This window comes from Hyalella azteca, unplaced genomic scaffold, assembly GCF_000764305.2.
Source record: "Hyalella azteca isolate HAZT.00-mixed unplaced genomic scaffold, Hazt_2.0.2 contig16640, whole genome shotgun sequence".
Taxonomy (NCBI): Eukaryota; Metazoa; Arthropoda; class Malacostraca; order Amphipoda; family Hyalellidae; genus Hyalella; species Hyalella azteca.
In genome coordinates this window covers 398195-414812 of record NW_025946454.1, presented here as the reverse complement: position 1 = coordinate 414812, position 16618 = coordinate 398195, and the positions used below count along the sequence as shown (strand labels likewise).

Here is a 16618-nt window from a genome sequence, read left to right as displayed (position 1 = left end):
CAAACCTGTCGATGTATGCATGGCTGAGTATTGAGTCACAAATGTAACTCTTAAGTCTTATCTAAGGCTTCGATGGCACTTATGGGAACCGTACGAATATGAGTCGAGTTTATTACGCGTTCGGAACGAGTTCAGGCGCCGTGGAGCGCATAGGGAGTAGGGACGCAGTGTCTAGATTAGTTGGCCAATTAGTAGAGAGTGGAATGGAGACCTGGTAAGATATTCCTAATAATACTAAAGCTAGTATTAGATTATCTCTGCCTTTAGTAAAATTTTGTGCTAAGCCTGCAGGAAATCTTCACAATTGCGCAGTTTCCTGAATTGTTATCGAAACACTTGGGCTTGTTTAACGTTGTTTATTATATTTTTTCCAACTTGAAGTTCGTTGTATTTTAAAATGTTGTTGATTTTTCTTTCCAAACTTTTTTGTTGAAGGAGATTGCTTAAGGCAAGATCGATGAATCTGATTCTGTGATAGAGCTGGAGGCAAATTAAAGTCTGTCCAGTCAGCCGATGTCACCAGCTACAGCTAGTATGGCCTCCGCCAAACCATCATAGAACACAATTTTTGAAAAAAACCTTTTTTCCATTTTTATTTGCCTGTCTAGATTAACTACCATATTAAACCACAACATGTATTCGTCGCAAAAATAATTTCAATTGCCGAGCTCCAATCAGAATAGTAAAAGGATACGTCTCAAGTTATTATATAGGCAGTGTGGTTACAGTTCAGTGGTTACAGTTCAGAGTACCAATATTGGCGCAGAGAGGCGCGGGTTCGATCCCAGCTCTGTGCGTCAGTTTCTGGTCAGAATCGGCGAGGAGGCCGGGCGGTTAAGCACAGCAGAATTTGAATCAGTGAGTTGTGAGTTCGAGACCGCAACAAGCTGTGGATGTTCTGCGATGTTAAGAATCGGCGACAGGCCTATGGCCTAATAAACGCTGAAACCGCTATTATTATTATTATTATTATAAATGCAGGGGTGGGCAGTAGCGCGCTATGTAGAGAGTATGGTGGGCAGTAGCGCGCAGAGGTGGGCAGTAGTATGTAGCGGCCGCTACATTTTCAGTAGCGGTAGTGGCGCTACATTTAAGCAATTGTAGCGGTAGCGGTATCGCCCGCTACATATTTAAGTAGCGATTCGAGGTTTTGCCGCTACAGCGCTACCGCTACATTTATAGATAAAGCCTTTAGAGATTTTACTTAATAATATTAAATATTATTTAAAAATCAGCATGATACATACATAATATAAATTACAGAATAAAACTACCGTTACGAACAATTTCGGTGTAATGTTTTCAACCTCAGCCTGTTAATAGTGTCAACATGTTTGTTGTTAGTCCTGAGGTGGGCAGTAGCACGTACTAGCGCGCTACATGTAGCGGCCGCTACATTTTCGGTAGCGGTAGCGGCGCTACATTTAAGCCACTATAGCGGTAGCGGTAGCGCCCGCTACATTTAGAGCATGTAGCGGTAGCGGCCGCTGCATTTCAAAGTAGCGCTGCCCAGCTCTGTATAAATGTATGACTCATGTGGTTATTATTTGCTTGCGTAATGTACCACATGTGTCCCAACATTTTTATTGCAGCTATGCAAAGCTATGATGCCACAGAGCAGCACACACCTCCTCACGTCATGGCCAATGGCGCCAAACTGAAGCAGCAACCACTGAAAGCCTTCCGTGATAAGGGAATACTGGGGAAATCTGGATACGCGGGGAATGTGTTAAACTCAAAGTTTTTTGTATGATTTTCTGGTACTAAAAATAGATTACATATCTGAACCTTCTTTTTTTTATGCAATACCGTACCTTGAAGAGGTCAAGTCCCATTAGAGTTGACAGCAACTCGAGAAGCATTGACAAAATGATTTTGTTCATTAGATGCCACTTACGTCAGATGCCTTTTTTTGCATATTTTTAAATTATAATAAGCAGGGCATATGTTATATGACTACCTATGTTTTTTAATCTTGTATTGTATGCATTTTTTATTCAGGCTCTGTTTTCTGCTATTGAACATCAGTACTTGGCACAAGTGAAGAAAATAGTTCAAGCTAGAGAGAAAGCTTCACTCATCACAGACTGGCAAAAGTTACTGGAGCCCAAGTCTCTTGACACAGTTCTGCATGCAGCCGTCCGTGTCAAACACGAATCAATACTCAAGTGAATAACAACCATATATTGTGATTGCTTTAGATGCTGATTTCTAATAAATATGATGTGAAAACTTTTAACAATATTGCTTGTTTCATTGCATTATATTGGTTGTATGGTTTTCATCCAGATTTGATTCTTCTTTACAGTTTTCTTTCATATTAGGGTTTCTTATTTACTCATATAATCATAACTATTTAAAATCACATTTATATCATCCAAGTAATTTAATTAATAAAATAATGTATATCAAGTTAAAAGAAGCTTAGTGTTAATATTAGTATTCCTAATTATTTTTTAGCACTAACAATCTTCAATTATCAACTAAAAAAATCATTTTAATTTTCTTGCCACTAATTTCTTCTTGAACTTGCAGGTATTTGCTTGAGAATTGTTCCTCATGTCTAGAGCAGAGTAACAGCAGTAGCATGAGGCCTCTGCATGTAGCAACAGTTCAGTGTCACATGTATGCAGTCAATCTCCTTCTTGCAGCAGGTACCTAGGTAAACCTCATTTTGATTAATTCATATATACTGTTTCTATAAAAAATTCCCTTTTAATTTATTCTTTTTAGTTTAGTAAAAAAAACTACTTCTATGCAAAACTTTTATTACATGATTTGTTGATTTGAATTTATATTATATGTTACTTAAATTGGTCTAGAAGGGGATGTAAAATGTGAAATTAAAGCAATATAGATGTGTATATTTGGACATCTCAGAAGCATTGGTACCTTACAGGAGCAGAGGTGGATGCTCCTAGTGAGAACCACATGACACCATTGATGCTTGCATCAGGCCAGCAAGAAAGAGATGCACTTCACATTGTGAGGATGTTGTTAAATTCAGGTGCCAATGATGCAGCATGTAATACCGTGAGTTGAGCTACTGCATAGATATCTTATTTCTTGCTGAAGTGGAGACAGGGGATTACATATGCATTTCCAAACCTAACATGTGTCAATTGTGCAGGAGATAGGTAACTTGTTTTGTTCTTTACTGCATTTCCATTGCAGGCTGTCAGGTAAAAATTTGACTAGTAATTCATGACAATTATCTAATGTCTCACCAGTTACCTTTATAAAATGGTAAGAACACTGTTAATACCGAGTACAAAAGTACCTACCTACTAATATACCGGTGAATTTGGAGTCATCCATTGTGTATGTTCAAAGCTGGGCAGCGCGACTTTGAAATGTAGCGGCCACTACCGCTCCTGCTACATGATCTAAATGTAGCGGGTGCTACCGCTACCGCTACAAGTGCTTAAATGTAGCGCCGCTACCGCTACCAAAAATGTAACTGCCGCTACATGTAGCGCGCTACTGCGCACCTCTGGTAACAACTAACATGTTGACACTAGTAACAGGCTGAGGTTGACAACATTACACCGAAATCTTTCGTATAGTTTTATTCTGTAATTTATATTATGTATGTATCATGCTGGTTTTTAAATAATATTTAATACTATTAAGTAAAATCTAAAGGCTTTATCTATAAATGTAGCGGTAGCGCTGTAGCGGCAAAACCTTGTATCGCTACGTAAATATGTAGCGGGCGCTACTGGTACCGCTACAATTGCTTAAATGTAGCTCGCTACTACCGCTACTGAAAATGTACCGTAGCGGCTGCTACATGTAGCGCACTACTGCCCACCTCTGTGTATGTTTATACTTGTGTCAGAATATTATTGGGACATGAAAATTTATTCTTAGTGAGAGAAGAAAATAAGATTGCAAAACTGGAAGGACAGGATTAGATAAAAAATAGAAACTTGATTTTAATTGATAACCATGAATGTACCTCAAAAGAGGACGAATTTTTATAAAATTTTGAAACGAGAGTCCAATGTGTGTTTTATGTTCTGTTTGAATTGGAGTGTGAAGACGGCTGCCTTTGATTAACATTGATAGCCTTGATTATTATTAACGAGATTTGGAAACAAATGGAGGGATTCTACAATTGCTGGGATTATTAATCCCTGGCAATATCATGCCAACCTGCTAGTTTAAAATAAAGCATTGAGGCCTGACAATCATGCAAACTTTCTACAGATGTAGAGGTATACCTAGATTTCGTGTTCACAATCACTTGAACCCCTAGGTACTGTTTGCTTCATATACCCACTGAGTGTAAACTTCTTCAGGATGGTTGGAATTCTTCACACATTTGCTGCAGAAGCGGCAGTAAAAAGATCCTGGAAGCTCTTGTACAAGCTGACAGCCGACCAGTGCTGGCCTTCACACATGCAGGGGAAAGTGCCCTTCATATAGCAGGTACGTGTAACGCTGTAGGTGCTTCCTCGTGTTTATAGACATTATTTTAATCTACTAGTTACATTAAAGTAATGTAAATGTGTTATGAGGACACAATAGCTTATCAAATATTTTTTGCTTTCATATTCTACACATCTGTATATTTATTGGTTTTTATAAAATGAGCTGGAATGGTTGAGTTGAACTTAAAGTTTCTTGCTTTAATGACTTTATTCCTGAGCTAGAAGCTAAAAATACCATTGACTATTTTTTATTAGTTCTTTATGGATCAGTTGACATTAATTATGTATTGTATAGAATTCTTATTGAATTTGAAATAGTCATTCAGCATCCTTCCACATCTTATTATTTGTTTGACGGCATGTTAATATTAATAACTGCATTTACATTCTTTATGAAACTACCCTCAGATGAGATATAGACTAAAGCACAAGTCCAAATTTAAGAGTGCGGGGAACCTAAAGTGCCCACGTCTCATACTGACAATTTCAAATTTAACAATGACTGAAACGACGACCACAGATTCAGGTTTTATCTTAACGTGTACGGTACTGTACCACAGCCACCTAGATAACTGCGATTAATTAAAGCTGATCAGATAATACAATCATCAAGGCGAAATAATGGTCTTATTTTGTGACAACCACTTGTCTATTTCAGTGCAAATGTGGTCAACAACATTGATGTGGATTATCATAGACATGAAATTGTTATCTTTTTACCAAAAATGAAATGTAGTAGTCGTGAAGTTAATTCAATGTCTCAATATAGATTAAATTAAGTATAACTGTGCTATGGTTGGTCAGCCATGTCCAGCTTCAGCTTGGTACAAAAACCGCACTAAGGAGCACGGCATTTAAATATATGGAGCATGAACAAGATGCATACCTATAAAATCTGTTATCAAAAAAGTAAAATTTAGGTATAAAAAATGCAAAATAATTTAACCAACCGATGCACCTTTATATCATGGCGATGATTCAAAGTGATAAAGATTCCGCTTGGACTAGCATTAAAATTATAAATTCGACGTGGAAATAAAGTGGAAAGTGGAATAATCCATAACCTCATGTGTGACAACTATAACCATTATAGTAATAATGGTTGCAAACGAAAGCAAGAAAACTTATAAAAGCAAAATAGCTCAATAAATATTATTCATGAATACCAAAAATATAAGTTGCTAAGGATAGACACACTTAACGCATTCCATTCATAGTTAACAATGACAAAGCTGAATCAACTTATTAACTTAGTAGTGCTGGATGAATGGAGTTGGTGATTTAACTCAATGTACCTTAAAATAAATTTAAAACTAAAATAAGTAATAATAAGTGAAGCCAACGAAAATTCACGGTCTTCCTCTTTGGTAGAGAGACTGTTGAGTGAATAATTATTTAGAAATTAGTTAAAATCTTGCAATTCTGAAAGCCGAACGATTGGGCTACGAAAATAACTTGACTTCCTCTGCTACATCGCCGGCAGTGTTAATCTGAGCCCCACTACTATTTGTTTTTGTGGTAGTTAGTCGTTAGTCGACAATTTTTTTAGTAATTAAAGTTTTACATTTATTATTTTTTTACTCGTTTTGTGTTGGCATGTTTTCCAGCTGGGAACGGCAGAAGCGATCTACTTCCAGTGCTGTTCAAACACGGTCACTCGAGCTGCAGCTCGGTCTGTGCAGCCCACGGCCGCAGTCCTCTGCTGCACGCTGTGGCAGGCGGCCACATACGCACTGCACACGTGTTGCTCGGTATCTGGTCGGACGCGCGAGATCAGGAACTCGACAACAGAGGACGCAATGCTTTGCAGGTGTGCCGTGACGTTTTATTACTAGTGAATAGGTCTTTATTACTGTCAAAGCCGTAAAGTCATATTCGGAAAGTCGCACTTGCACGTTAATATTATTAGAAAATGTTTGAATGTATCCACAACGATCTTGATTTTTCATATGCTTCATTAGCTGGCAGTTGAAGCAGGCGACGTGAAGGCTGTTCGTTTTGCTGCGGATGAGTTGAAGCTCGATGCTCGCCATCAGGATAACAACGGTCAGTTATTAATACCGTTACACCTTCTCGATTATGATGTACTTAATACATGAGCTTAAAAGTATGTAGCCATGTGGTCAATGATCTTCTGGCTCTAAAAGCAGAGCGTCAGTTGGGTTATTTGGCTGCTCTAAGCTACTAAAGTTATCAAGTAGGTGGTGGAAACCCTAATATAGGCAGTGACAGTTTTTTTACATTAATCTTAACAGATTGAACTGTGCAGGAGAGATCCCTAAAACTACATCCTATTGATCCTAGATTTATATTTTCAACGAGTGTCTTGAAAATTTTCTGGTATGGATGCATCAACACTCAGTTCAGGAAGATTTCACTCGATATTGGCTCAATTTTAGGTGAGACGTGCGTGCACATCGCAGCAGCGAACGGCCACTGGCAGCTACTGCCGGTGTTGGTGCGAGACTTGAAGTGTGACGTGAGCGTCATTGATAAACAGGGCCGCACAGGTATGTACGTCATTTCGACTATAATACACGAAATCTTATTATAGTATACGAAATAAAGACGATACGGCTTCGGTGCTGAAGCTGATCCTCTACCGTGAATTTCTTGTGCCACAGAAACGTGGGTTGTGCCAAATCTGCTAGCCGCTTGGTATTTCATGATCTAGTGTAGAACCAGCATTATATATTGGCAATTATTGTATCTTTTTAACATCCGTTTTCTAAATCAAAATTGTAAAATACAGCTAATTTTTTCTTTACAGCTCTGGATGTTGCCCGTATATTTCACCGAGCGGAGTGCGAAGAAATCTTATTGAATTTGAATTCTCGGCAGTAATCATCTCGTGTTATATTTTGCATATTGCCCCTTTCTTTAGAGCAGTTGAAGGACTTTTGTTGCGATATTTACTTTTTATGTATTCTGTTCAATATTGTCATGTGTCCTGTCAGGCGCCCTTTGTACTAATACTTGTAAATAATAAACTGTTTTGTCTAAAATATATTTCTTTTATCATAACGAAACAATTATTCCTCTGCGCTAAATTTTGTTCAACTTCCATGTTTGTAGACAGCTTGGCAATCAAACAGCTAATCATTTGCATGAAAATTAAAATTTTTCCGTTCCAAGAACATCCGCAAGTGCGTCAATTGCAATATCTTCAAGGTCATCAAAATGACCAAAATCTTGTTGGATTAACTGTTTGATCCCCGTCCGGAAGTGAGGCGAGTGGTGATTGAAAAAACCAAGTCCTTGCAATGAATCGCAAAGTACACTTGATAACTGCATCATCTTTACGTTTTTTAAGAAATCCAAGGTATGATTCTACGGAGAAATGAGTACCTAGTTGATGCTTTCAAGTTTCGTGAGTAGGCTGTAGGTAGACCGTAGGCCTAATGTTAATGAGTCGGAGTAAATTGTTTCATAGTTACTTTAGTTAGTATGAAAATGCATCGTCTTCCTAAATTATGCTAGAGCTGGGCCATTGCTGAAGGCCTGAGGCTGACCCAGACCCTTAGTCCAAAGTCCTAAAAATGTTCTAAGCCCGTTTGTTATTGAGCATAGCAATTTTTTATCATTTTCCATTCATCACTCATCAGACCACTCAAACTGTTAAACAGAAAAATAGGTAATCCTAATTTTGAGATTTTTGGATTCAAATTTCTAGAAAATAATTAAATAGGTACCTAAGTACTAGGAATTAGGTAAATTAGCCTAACTTGATTTCTACAGAGATGTTAGAGATTAATCAAGAACAAAATTAAAATTTTCTACATGTACATCATTACATGTACTGAAATTTAGGTATTTGCTCCAAAATGATTTTTTTGTAAATTTGAAATTTTCGCTGTTTGACCAGGCACTTTTTTTTATTGTTAAATAGGAGATTATTCATCTAGCACCAATCCAAACTCCAAAGTGGAAACTTGCAAATAAATTACCTGTAAATTGAAAAAAATGTCCAGGAATCCAGGATTGGAATTGTCCTACTTGTTTCTGAAATCTCTTGGCTCCAATATGACAAACTTTTAATACATTTGGAATCACTTAGTCCAATCATCAAACAATACAGTGAATGCATTTTTGTTAACAATTACTTGAATTAGATAGGAGGAAATTCATCTGGCAGAAATCTTGCTGTTCCAGAAATGGCGGCTGGGAAAGCTCTAGACAGACTGTCTAGAGCTTTAGTTGTGGCTAAAGGCTGCAACTAGAGCCTCTAGTTGCGGCCCTAATCATCAGGCTAATGGTTGCAGAAGTTTTCCATGCTAGCAGGACTGCAGGAATCTGATTAATTTTACTCATTCCTATAGCATTTCCCCAATTTCTACTTAAAAATTTGAAACATGAGCTATTTTTACCCACATATTTAGAAAATAACCTATGAAACAATTGTTGAATCTTGAATTGCTATGCAATAAGTATCTACCTAACCTTAGTTTGCAATTCCGGTGTTCACAATGAGTTGAACTCTTCTGCTTTGATCTGACTCCAAAAGATCTTGTTATAATAATTAGTCAGTGGCTGTCAGTCATTGAGGATACAAAACAGATTTACACTAATTATTTACTTTATTTCACTCAATTTTTCAAGCCTTCCAAAAGTTGACAACCAAGTTTATTAATGTCATTTGCAACGTTAAAATTTTGCCATCATGAAAATCAATTTTGACTGGAAATAAGAGCTACGGGCGCCAGGCGGTAAACTGGCTACAAAAATGCACTGACACCAAAATTTGGTGCAAACAGAGAAATATTGGGCTATCATATATCTAACATAATTTTGACTCCACAAACTCCAAAATACAAACAAATGAAATCTCACAACAATCACAACATTCACATATTTTTGAAATCTCCTGTCTGATGGTCAGTGCCTTACTGCCCTTGCTCAATATTCCAAATTGGATTTTGGCAATCTGTATTCTGTAATATATGCAATAGGCAGAATTTCACATATATACTCTCTTTTCACAGGCAATTTTTTAATGTTGCCAGCCAAAATGTGCTATTTTTTCTTTTTACCAATGAAAGAAAGTGGGCCAAGGTCATAAATTGATTAATTGCATGCATAGGCAAGTCATGGAAAGTCATGGACCAAAAGGCATTTTGATTTTCCTCAATAAGGTTGATGTTGGTTACATGGCCAGGACTGTGATAAAAAACAGCTTGCAGACAAGAAGGCAAGTGCAACTGTTCTCACTTTCAAGATATGAGCGCGGGACTTCCATGCAGGCTGTAGTTGAAAAACTACTGAACAAGAGCCCTATCAGGTATGGCCTTGGTAGGAACCCAAGATTGCTGGTGCCAAAAGTCTCCATTAAGAAAGACTGTATGGAAACCGACAAGACACAGTTGAAGAACTGTCTCACTTTGCTTCTTGATGCCAAGAGATTCCCTAACATAGATGTGGATGGTATTGTGCAATGAAATGTGCAACTTTAGAGATAAACCACAACATTGCAGTGAACTGAACGCACAGTTTCTAGCATTTTCAACTTCTGATTGACTGGACACTTATGGCATGCCATTCTGTCAAAGTGCATCTACAAGAAGCTCTGGAATGTGGTGCAGATGCTCATGCTCCAGTCTCATGGCCAAGCCATGGTTGAAAGAGGGTTTTTGTTCAACAAGGAAATCATGACATGCAACATGAAAGAGCAAATGGTGGTTGCCCTGCATGCTGTGGTTGATCATGTTGCACATGTTGGTTGCCTGGACAAGATGACCATCACCAAGAGTATGTTGCTTGCAGCCGGCAGTGCCAAAATAGCCTACAATAATATTTATTTGGCGGCAGATGAAGAGCAGAATGCAAGGCCCAGAAAACCCAGAAGAGGAAGGCTTTGTTGGATGAGCTATATGAACTGAAGAAGAAAAGGTGTACAGAGAAGGGCATTAAGGCACTTGAGCAAGCAGCAGATGAATATGCAGCAGCAATGGAGAGAAAGAGGGATTTGAAAATTATTGCAATTTAGTTCAATGCCATGAGGCCCTTGAGGCAATCTTTGATAAGACAAAGGTAGACACTCTTGACCTGAACATTAAAGAAAATGTTGATGAAATAGCTGCCAGTTGAATGTTGAGGTAGTGGTGTTGAAGAGTGTTCTGAACTGTATTTACATTATCATGTATAATCTTGTGTGCATTACTCAATACCGGTATTTGTTGTGATTTGACAGTAATGAATCCGTAATAATACCAGTGTGAGCTTGATTTTCAGATGTGTCATTTTTGTTCCTCTGTGTCTGCCTGCTCTATGCATTCACACATTTGCTATTTATCAACTGTATAAGATGATAGAATATGCACTATTAGTCTTTTGGTCATGCTAAACATGTCATATACAAGTCTTGAAAAGATGTATTGATGGTCATGGAGAGTCATGGAATTTTTTTTCCAAATACCAGTATGCACCTTGTTTTCTTATTATTTATGGCTTATTTGGAAAATTGGACAAAGATTTGTGTAAATGGTATGTAAAAACTGAGATTTTATAGATAATTTTTAAAAATAACGGTGAACATTTGAATTTATCGTTTTCTTACTGTGGGCAGTTTGTGCCAGTGGGCAGTTGACAGTTTGGAGAACTGCATTCAATGTGTTCAGTTTAATACTGCATATTTTCACTCCTAAAGTTTTTGAAAAAAACACAATACAATTTTTATGGATTTCATTTGCAGTTTTCAGAAAAATCTCTCCGAGATTCCTGATTCCTCAAGAAAAAACAATAAGTCTGCTTTTGTAAGATTTTTTTCAAACTGAAAATCTTGATGAAAGTTTAAGTTAGAAAATTATATGCATTATTTTTTCAATAAAACTTGAGGCTGGCGATGAACAAAGAATGGAAAAGTTTGAACAAAAGTGATTCATCTCCAAATTTGTGTACCTATTGTGGGTAAATCTAAAATGTTGCAATTGAAATTAGAAATTGGGTTGATATTATTTTCAGACTGTAAAGTAAGGCCTTCAGTTTTGAGATATAGATGTCTCAATTAGCCTTCTTTCTTGACCTTGAATGGGCAACAATCAATTGAGCAACACATTACGGTATAGATTAGTAACCACCATCTATCTTCACTGGTAATGGGTCACCCAAATCAATCATAATGCACTGTAGTCTGTATTTGTTATTTGTAATTGAAGATATTTATGCACATGTGATGAATACCGGTATACTGATTTTTACAAACCACAATTTACAAAATGCCATCTGAAATGATCACACTATGAAGACTTTGAGTTTGTAAGCATGAATCAGATTTCTCAAAGGAGGAAAGTGATCTATTTGCCTGGAAACTTTGCTTGCTTAATCTCTAGAAATATCTGCCACGTTATAAAGAAAAGGTTTAGTTGTGGCATTTTAATATGATGAGATATTCTTCCATTTTCATGTGTTGAATGATTTTCAAAAATTATATGCTGGCTGTAACTGTAGTCATGTCAGACAAGATGCATTTTGCAATTAAAAGGTTAGTACCGGTAGTATATAAAATTGCCCTTGTGAAACATACTGGAACAAAAATCCAGTGCTGGAAGGTGAATCCATAGATTTGAACTAAATTCTTATGCTGGACTACCATTGCTAAGTTTAAAAAATTTACTACTAGCACAGAAAGTAGATATTTTCCCATAAATGGTAAATTTTGATTCAAAGCTCAATAAATTAATTTGGAGCAAGAACAAAAATTTGAATATGCAAAATTATATAGGTTGGCTTGTTTAATTAAATGCTTTATTTTGAAATTTCTCTTTTTCTTTGGAAATTGAATTATGTTAAGATTTACCTTGCAAGCTCTTTCAAATGGCCATGGATAAATTTTAATAGTAGTACCTATTATGACTAATATTTTAAAAGTTGAAAAACAAAGAAAAGAACTAACTGATTACCAAAATCACTAATGTTTGTAATGCTTGAAAACATTTATCTTTTAATTTAATTTTGATGTGTGTTGAGGTGCCTGCTGGGATATAAATGAAAAATACAAACTCTGAATGCTCTTGCATCACCACATCTCACTTATAACTACCGTACTACCTAAATAGAGACTGAATTAATGTCCTGTTAATGTCGGTATTCATGTTGAAGTTTAATTACCTATGTATTAATTTAATGGCCAAAATCTTCAATCTTGGCATGCTAATGGCATATTTCATACTAAATATTTATTGATTTTGATGTTGGCAAACTCCCAAACTCCATCCTATTTTTTTATGGATCCCGCAGCTGCTGGTGTCATCCACCCTTCTTATTGGATGATGGTGGCCAGAAGAGTGCACTCTCGTGTCCCTGCTCCCCTTATCATCATCATCACTCATTTACAAGCAATTCAGCATCTCTGACAAGAGCCAAACATGAAAACATACTTACTAAAAAGTCATCAGCTATTCCCTGTTCAGCTGATGATGACATTCTGCTCAATGAGGATAAATTACTTCCACCATCATCACCTCAGCACTGTAGATGGAGACGGTCTCAACATAGAAGGTATGGCATCAATCATACAAGAATGGCAACATCATTGCTGACTGTGAGCAGCCTACCTGACCTGCAACAGTCGTGTGGATTTTTCAACTTGGCTTCTGAAGATCGTGTGAAAGAATACTCAGAAAGAAGGTTATTAGGGTAAGTGCATGCAGGACTCAAAGATTACATACGTATTAATAAAAACCAATACTGCTTCATTCTCTTGTTCAGCTAATTACAAATTATTTTGGACTTATTCTTAATTTTTGTCTCAAGTGCAGTGAAAGTCTCTTTGTTTTCATCTCGTTTACAATTTTCTTCATAAGCTATTTTTATGGAATCAACCATTGTTTTCATCTCGTTTACAATTTTCTTCATAAGCTATTTTTATGGAATCAACCATTATATATAACTTACAGTATTTTCCTAAATACCATATTATATAATGGTTTATGAAGTAGATGCAGTAATGCAACCACTGTAAGCATGTTTAAGTAACTGGCTTTCATCTCAAAACAGGTACAGTATGCAGCAGATGTATGATGTTGTTGCAGGTGTGGAGCGCTATAAAGACTTCGTGCCATACTGCAAAAAATCTAATGTAGTGCAGCGCCGCAAAGGCTTCCTCAAGGTAAAAAATTTACAAGTTGAAGTTATTCCTTCTCTTTTACATTGATATGAATGAGTGTAATGCCAAATTTAATCACAGCATCAAGCATTATAACAATTGAAAAACAGCTGGTGCTTTAGGGCAAATTTTTTCAACAAATTTTGACCATTTTATATCAAAAAGAAAATGAAGAAAATGTATTTTTATAGCATCTACTCTACTCGGAAGCTTTTTTAGGTGCAGGGTCCCTCAATTTTATTTTTTATGTTGGAAAGAACATTTGACTGCTATTCACTGTAGGAAAAAATGGCAATTGTTGAAAATTTAATTTCTGTATATCGAATTTTATTAATTTTTTAATAACATCTACTGAAACCCTATACCCTAATTGACAATATCCTCATTTACAGGCAGAGCTCGAGGTCGGGTTCCCTCCTATTTCTGAGGCGTACGTGAGCAGCGTTAGCCTGGCAGCACCGCACATGGTGCGCGCCGTGTGCACGCAGGGCAAGCTCTTCAACCACCTCCTCACGGTCTGGCGCTTCTCACCTGGCCTCCATAATAAGGTGGGGCATCAGACTCATTCTAATCGTTGATTAACTATCAGAATAAAGTGCATCTCTAATGGGAAATATATTGCTTAATAACTAGCATTGTATGCTTTCACTTATGGTACTCCTGTTTAATGAGTTACTTGAAAACCAATACAAGCATTGAGTAAAGTATTAGATGTGCAAAGTTAAACTATATTCTGTGACAAGTTAATCTATCCCCTGAGAAAAGAACCCAAATTCTCTTCTGTTCCACCACTTACCTATATTTCGTTCACATAAATTGAAACTCACGAAATGACCAATATTGTTTGTGTGGAATGAACAAACAAACTAAAATTGAATTATTTGAACTTATTTGCAAATGATGTCTCTAATGATCTTTTTTCCATTTATTTATCATGAGTGAGAGACAGTTTACTTACAAAATTTCTTGTTCATGACAATGACTTCAAATTGTAACAATGGCTCACTGAACAAACTTGCTGATAAACCGCAACCAATCCTACATTCAACAATTTTCCATATGAAGAATCTCGCTTCCTTATCGCATTCAATTTGTGTATGGATCACTTGGTTTGTGAAACTATCCATTACATCATGATGTTTCTCATAAACTTATGTTTATTATATCGAGACTTTTACATTCAGTAGCTTATGTTATGTGTTCATTTCAGGCGAACACGTGCACCCTGGATTTTTCTATCAGTTTTGAGTTCAGGTCATCGCTGCACTCGCGCCTGGCGCACATGTTCTTTGATGAGCTCGTGCGTCAGAACGTCACGAGCTTCTTGACGGAAGCCAAGCGACGTTATGGATCGGGCTCCATCCGCTCTCAACAGCCAACCCTCGTCCATGTCACCAGTTGATACGCTCATTATTTAGACGCTACTTCACAAAGAATCATGTAACACTAAGCAACAAACACTTGTTAATGTAAAGTCACTCTGACAGGTGTCATTATATTCTATTATTGAACATATAAATGTATTTACATGGAGATATTGTGCGTCGTTTTAGTTGATAGCTTCTCATTTGCGACGTTTGTCGGTGTTGAATTCACAATCTAATTACAAACTGCCGATAAATCACCGTGATAAATAGATATTTTTTGTGCGCTTTGTTGCTGCATTTTTGAAATGACATCACGTTTTGCATGTACAAGTTTTAAAGGATATATTTCTCATTAGGTTATTGATTAAACTCCATTTATGAAATAAATGATAAATTTACAACGATTTTGTTCGCGAATGCTTTAACAAGAATTTGGATAATTATTATATGATAAAGCCCATTCATCGGAGTTTAAGTAACTGTTGTATTCGTATTTATTTTGATTAAAGTTTATTATATTTATTATTTATAGATGCTAGTCATGTGTTTGTGCTCGTGCCTTGAGCTGAAATGCAAAATGTTTATTGTGAGCGTACCTATAAAATCTCGGTTACAGAGGAGGGCGAACCACCATGCTAAACTTATTAAGTAAAATTACTTTTGGATCCCATATACCGCAGATGACCGTAAGCGTCTTTGTTTATTTCAACATGGGCCTCGTATGTGCCGAAAACACTACGAGGCAGGTGGTCATAGATCAAATATCGTCGGTCATACTTCTATTGCTACTCACTAATGTTTAACAATGTCTAGTTTCTTCTCTTGACTTGGTACTGACAGGCGGTTACAATTCTTGATCCGACGTTCATTGTGTCTCATTTTAAGCAATCGTTTCGGTGTGAGATTCTTCTCGACAAAAAAACTGAGAGTACTCTTCAATAGTTCCAAATATTCTTGTTTTGATGTAGCCTATCGATCGATTTTGGCGATTCCTCTTCTTATGTCTTCACTGTAGGATTAGAATTTCCGAATATCTAACATGGCCAACCAACTGCATCTTTTAACTCATGAACATATTTATCGTTTAAATGCCGCTTCATAAATTTATCTCCCTAATAGAAGATGCGTTGTTGTTCTCTTTAGATCATGACTGGCAGATGAATTTTTGCTTCACTGCAGCTACAATCATTGTACTAATTTCTAATTGTGAACAGTCTACAATATTATTGAGGTACATGTGGAAATTCATACGGGTTCATTTTAGTCATTTGACGCAGGCCACTTTGGCTTCACCCGGACGACTCCGAGTGGAACGATTTTTGAGCCAATAATAACCTCCTGTAATGATTATCTGGTGGCGTTTCGACTTCCACCTAAACATTTGATCACTCTTATATTTATTCTGAATAAATACTCTAGTAGTCGTAGAGGCTGGCGTTTGGTTTACCGGTTACCTTTTACTATTGTTGCTGTTGATTGTTTGCAATCTTCGGCTATATAAATCCCCATTATCTATGTTTTTTTTGCCTTGCTCTCTGGCTTGAGAAGCGGGGTGATGCCCGTCTTCTGAAGCATTTCTTATGCAGAAAATTTTTATCGTGAGCTCGCAATCTTTCCGGTAAAACTCGTTTAAATTTTGAAATACATATGGTTTCACAAGTTCAATCATCTCAGTTCTATTTTCTGAAAATTTTGATATATTCGTTTTTTTTCTT

At 36.7% G+C, this 16618-nt stretch overlaps 2 protein-coding genes across 3 annotated transcripts; both read left to right on the top strand.

The window, feature by feature from the left end:
* Positions 1-2001: 2001 nt before the first annotated feature.
* Positions 2002-7441, top strand: LOC108669832 (ankyrin repeat domain-containing protein 16; the record flags this gene model as incomplete). The annotated part of the gene is given in 8 exon segments (XM_018157248.2): positions 2002-2168; positions 2536-2654; positions 2900-3033; positions 4305-4434; positions 6044-6246; positions 6398-6482; positions 6836-6946; positions 7207-7441. Coding segments are annotated over 8 exon segments (1023 nt in total), but the record flags the coding sequence as incomplete, so codon positions are not given.
* A 144-nt stretch (positions 7442-7585) lies between these two features.
* On the top strand, positions 7586-16332 carry LOC108669827 (coenzyme Q-binding protein COQ10 homolog B, mitochondrial-like). 2 transcript variants are annotated; one of them, XM_018157244.2, is made up of 5 exons: positions 7586-7758; positions 12669-13067; positions 13428-13539; positions 13929-14084; positions 14747-16332. In XM_018157244.2, exons 1-5 carry the CDS (start codon positions 7700-7702, stop codon positions 14936-14938), a joined length of 918 nt encoding a protein of 305 aa, XP_018012733.1. In that variant the 5' UTR covers positions 7586-7699; the 3' UTR covers positions 14939-16332. The 2 variants fall into 2 exon arrangements, with proteins under 2 accessions (XP_018012733.1, XP_047740926.1); XM_047884970.1 differs by lacking the exon at positions 7586-7758 and adding an exon at positions 11811-11913.
* The last annotated feature ends 286 nt before the right edge of the window (positions 16333-16618 follow it).

Excerpts from the sequence above, each read along its gene's own strand:
- LOC108669827 (XM_047884970.1), top strand. The coding sequence starts at position 11,843 with ATGATTTTCAAAAATTATATGCTGGCTGTAACTGTAGTCATGTCAGAC. Across the intron at positions 13,068-13,427 it reads TCAGAAAGAAGGTTATTAGG|GTACAGTATGCAGCAGATGT; the intron begins GTAAGTGCATGC and ends ATCTCAAAACAG. Across the intron at positions 13,540-13,928 it reads GCCGCAAAGGCTTCCTCAAG|GCAGAGCTCGAGGTCGGGTT; the intron begins GTAAAAAATTTA and ends CCTCATTTACAG.